Source organism: Sinocyclocheilus grahami, unplaced genomic scaffold (assembly GCF_001515645.1).
Source record: "Sinocyclocheilus grahami isolate Dianchi unplaced genomic scaffold, SAMN03320097.WGS_v1.1 scaffold440.1, whole genome shotgun sequence".
Classification (NCBI taxonomy): Eukaryota; Metazoa; Chordata; class Actinopteri; order Cypriniformes; family Cyprinidae; genus Sinocyclocheilus; species Sinocyclocheilus grahami.
In genome coordinates this window covers 1515753-1521035 of record NW_015505619.1, presented here as the reverse complement: position 1 = coordinate 1521035, position 5283 = coordinate 1515753, and the positions used below count along the sequence as shown (strand labels likewise).

Sequence of the window (5283 nt, the reverse complement as noted above, 5' to 3'; positions counted from 1 at the left end):
AAAGTATCTTTTCATTTTTTTTATTATTTCAAATATCAGTATTCAATGTTTTATGTTTAATATATCAAAACATTATTTATGCATTTGTAACTGCAGGTTAAATGCATTCATGTTCTGCATTAAACGGTGTGTAAATACTTCTGAATGCCACTTCAGGTGCAGCTTATGTCTGGATTGCAAAGATGAATTTTGTTGATACTGATTTTATTTGCTTGGTAAAAGCCCAAATGTCTTATTCGTATTCACTGATTAAATGTTAGAATTTGACTCAAAAGATAATGCACACTTATAGAAAAATGGCTTTATAAAGGTAAAATGCCCATAAAAGGTAAAAATCTATTTAAACTTATCTGACCAGTACACAGAATATGAAGAATATCAAAAACTTTAGGACTCAGCTGTCCACGAAAGTCCTTAAGATACCAGCATGATAACACACTCAATCAGTTGAGTGAATGACTCAGTGACTCACTCATTCAGTGACTTAACGCCACTTACTGGTAGTTTAGTTGTGAAGTTTGTTGAAAAGTAACATTTCTTATTTGTATATTCATAAATGCATTTAAAACATTAATCTCATAACATTATTTATTGCAGTTGTAATTATTGTTATTTGCAGTGTAAATTATTTAATCTGACTGGTAGCAGCCCTATAGTGTATATTGAATTTATTGATAAATTGTAATAATTTGACATGAAAGATGATGCATGCATCTAAAAAGGTTAAAAATAGGCCTTTGTAAAGGTAAATAAAAATATGCAGATTTAAGTATGTGAAGGCTGATAGAACACTGATGAAACACTGCTTCAGAATAAATTGTTTACTCCATCAAAAATCTCAACGATGCAGTTATTTTGCAGGGATATTTTGTATGGAATATTGTCTGTTGATATGAAAAGTTCACTGTATATCGTAGTAATAAATATAATTTATTACAGCAATGATATTTGATTTTCTTTTTTATTTAAACATTAAATATTGCAAATATGTGTGTAATAAAATGTGTATTTCCATTACAGGCTTAGGTCTTAAATTTCATACGAGGTGGTCTTAAAAAGTCTTCAATTTAACTTGTTCGTGTCTGTAGAAACCCTGTACAAAGTGATACTAAAGACTTATATTGTTAGAAAAGATTTCTATTTTGAAGAAATGCTGTTCTTTTTAACATTTTATTCATTAAAGAATCTTGAAAAAAAGGTATCACAGGTTCCAAAAAATATTAAGCAGCAAAACTCTCTTCAACACTGCTAATAAATCAGCATATTGGTAATAAATCAGAATGATGTCTGAAGGATCATGTGACACTGAAGACTGGAGTAATGGCTGATCATAAATTCAGCTTTGCATTACATGAATAAACTATTTTAAAGTACTGTATATTAAAATAGAACAGTTATTTTAAATTGTAAGAATATTTCACAATATTACTGTTTTGTCTGTATTTTTGATCAAATTAATGCATCCTTGGAAAGCAGAAGAGACTTTAAAAAACAACATTACAAATTGTACTGATCCCAAACTTTTGAACAACTGTGTATATATTCATAAATCACATTGATCACATTGAGTTGTTTATCAGAGGTGTTAATCACAGTGTTCTCTCCGCTGTTTTCTGCAGTCGTCTGGCAGCGCTTCAGAAGCGCAGGGAGCTGCGAGCTGCAGGCATCGACATCCAGAAGAAGCGCAAGAAGAAGAGAGGTGTCGACTATAATGCTGAGATCCCGTTTGAAAAGAAACCCGCGCAGGGCTTCTATGATACATCCATGGAGCTGTACAATCCTTTGGAACCGAACTTCAAACGACTGCGCCAGCAGCATCTCGATGGAGAACTCAGGAGGTGAGCGGGGTCGTGGCAGACCTCCTCCTGTAGAGCTGCAGGTAGTTCAGTGTCCTGGATGGGTGTGTTTTTGATCACCCCTGTGCTTTTTTGTATATAGTGAGAAGGAGGATCATGACCGAAAGAAGGACAGGCAGAAGATCAAGAAGAAGAAGGAGTCCGATCTGCCCTCGGCCATCCTGCAGACCAGTGGAGTGTCAGAGTTCACAAAGAAGAGAAGCAAACTGGTGCTTCCGACACCACAGGTCAGAGTTCTCACAAACTGTACTGCCTTAACCGTGGTAAAAATCCCTGTGACTTATGCCTTAAACAGAAACACCTTTGCAACCATAGAACATCCTATGAACTGCATCAGAGCCAGTGCTGTTACTGTTAACTAAAACTATTAAAAAGCTTTTTCATTAATTGAAATAAAACTGAAATAAAATATAAATATTAGCTGAAAAACTTTAGAAATTAAATGTGCAAAAAAAGTGCAAAAAGTATTATGTATTATATATAAAAGTATTAAATGACTAAAAATGAAATAAAAATAAATCTAAGTCGAAATAGAAATAACAACTAATAAAAATGACAAAAGCACATAAAATTACTAATCCTTAAAATAAAATTAAAATGACAACTGAAAATGTCAAATTAAAAGCTAATTCAAAATATTAATAAATACTATAATACTAAAATAACACTGATTGCAACATGTTAACCAAATAAAATAGAAATAGAATTATATATTTTTTAAAAGCACAAAATTAGTATATCTCTAAAATTAAAAGCAAACCTAAAAATATGAAATAAAAAAATAATTCAAAATATAAATGAATACTATAATGGTATATAAATAGTACTAAATTAACACTGATTGCAGCATGTTAACAAAATCAAAATACAAATATAAAACTAAAAGTAATCGAAGTGACAAAAGCACATATAATTACTAAAACTTTAGAATTTAAAATGAAAACTGAAAATATAAAAGTAAAAGCTAATTCAAAATATTAATAATAATATACTAGTATATAAATAATACTAAAATAACAACTATATCAACATAGTTACAAAGTAAATTAAATCTCTCTCTATATATATAAATATATATAAACTAGGGCTGTCAAAATTAATGTGTTATTAACGCGTTAACGCAAATTGCCAGTATCGGAGCGATACCGATACTGAATATCGGATCGGCGCACCCCTACCCCTTTAGCGACTTTTTTTTTTCTTTCTTCCAAAAAAGCGCCTAGCGACAAATCTTTAGGGTTTGCCCAAACCTTATTTAGTTTCTGAGACTCGCCAGTACTGCCGTGCGAGAGCGAGGTCTCTCTTTCCCAGCGCGCGCACACGCCTCTATTTGCGTCTGTTCTGTTCAGCGAGCGGCTGAGAGGAGCAGCGCTTTCAGTTAAAACAGATATTATGTTGCTTCTCTAATTTTATAAGCAAGTATAGACGAAATTACAGCACAGCTATTGTCTTATCTTTATGTGTAGCCTATTTGATTTCATCAGACAACGGCTCGATTATAAAACAGGATTTTTGTACAGATTAACATACAAAAGAGAGCTGGTTATGTGGTCTTAATGGGTCGCTTTCAGTCACTTTCATATTCATTCGGTTGTCTGACAACAGAAACAGTAAAATATATAAATGAAAACAGTTTTATTGAGAATTTAGCTGCATCAAAATACAATATGTGGGCACAGAGAGGCAAACAAATCTAATAATAAATGTACATTTTGCATGTTCAGAAGAAGTGAGCTGCCCTGTCCTGTGAAAATGTAAACAGGCTTGTGTAAGTAAATTGTTCAGTGCAAAGAAAGAGAAGTAATGGGAACCTGGTATTTCTATGTTCTTTTTTCATATGTCTGATAGACATGAACAAGTTTTTTGAAAAACATGTCTACTCTTCATGCTCTGTTGACTATGGTTTTACCAATAATAAACATTTGCAAAAATCATCCATATTTGTCCATACCCATGTTAGAGTATTAAAAACTTGAAAATTATTAATTTAAGGTACATTTAGAACAGATAAAATGGGGCGATTAAGTTGCAATTAATCACGAGTTAACTCATGACAATCATGCGATTAATCACAACTAAATATTTTAATCGATTGACAGCCCTAATATAAACAAAATCTAAACACAAAAACCAATACAAATGACAAGCACACAAAATTACTACTTTAACTAAAATTAAAATGAAAACAGAAAATATAAAATTAAAAGCTAATTAAAAATATTGATAAATACTATAATAATATTATTTCCATAACACTGATCGCAACATGTTAATCACTCTGAAACACGCAAATGTGTTTTATGATAGTTATAGTAATAGTTTTCTAATAGTTTAATATAGAAGTTGTGGTTAGTTTATTTTGAATAAACTGCATTTGACTGATTTTTCGTTTCAGATCTCTGACGCCGAGCTGGAGGAGGTTGTCAAACTGGGTCAGGCCAGTGAAATCGCCCGTCAGACCGCCGAGGAGTCTGGAATCACAAACTCTGCCTCTAGCGCTCTTCTGTCTGAATACAACGTGACCAATAACTCCATGGCCCTGCGCACACCCAGAACTCCAGCAGCACAGGACAAAATCCTGCAGGTTTGGTCCAGTTTCACGTACTTCCCAAACTGGCTGTTTTATATCCTGAGTCTCACTGCTCGGTTCTTTCACCCTCACAGGAAGCCCAGAACCTGATGGCTCTTACCAATGTGGACACTCCTCTTAAAGGAGGGCTGAACACCCCCCTGCATGAGAGCGACTTCTCTGGTGTCACACCACAGAGACAGGTGGTCCAGACACCCAACACAGTGCTGACCACACCCTTCAGGTAGCCATCATGCATGAAAATATGCACCTTCACATGAAAAATGTAGCTTAGAATGTTCACACTCGTAGTCATCGAGTTCTGTAAGATGTCTTCAAAAATACCATATTAAAGCAATAATCCACTCAAGACTGTGGTGATTTTGTCAAGGTTCAGGGGTGTTGTAGAAATCACTGTAATGCATTACATTAAATAATAGGTATTAATATAAATTAATAAGCCAATTTCCCACCCAGTAATACATTTCATTACATTTAGGCTAGTTATGATTGGCCCGCTTTCGTTAATTGAAATAACACTGAAACTATTTAAATACTACAGTAATTTTTAAAAAAAAATTGGGGTTTTGCCTTGGCAGTTAACCACAACAAACTCAAATGACTAAAACTGAAATAAAAATAAAATAAATTTAAATAGAAATATAAAAAGCCCCCAAACTAATAAAAATGATAAAAGCACAAAAAATTACTAAAACTTTTACCTAAAATTAAAATATTAATAATAATTTAATAATTAATAATAATTATTTATGCATTTAGCAGACGCTTTTATCCAAAGCGACTTACAGGGCATTCAGGCTATACATTTTTTACCAGTATGTAATGTGTGTGTGTATA

The 5283-nt window shown here is 32.9% G+C and overlaps 1 protein-coding gene across 1 annotated transcript in view; it reads left to right on the top strand.

Moving 5' to 3' along the window:
• LOC107552093 (cell division cycle 5-like protein) overlaps positions 1-5283 on the top strand; it is an 11854-nt gene that overhangs the window by 3696 nt on the left and 2875 nt on the right. Inside the window, exons 5-8 of the mRNA XM_016233923.1 lie at positions 1620-1838; positions 1939-2083; positions 4252-4440; positions 4521-4669. Of these exons, the coding sequence (XP_016089409.1) occupies positions 1620-1838; positions 1939-2083; positions 4252-4440; positions 4521-4669 (702 nt within the window). The remainder of the gene's footprint in view (positions 1-1619; positions 1839-1938; positions 2084-4251; positions 4441-4520; positions 4670-5283) is intronic.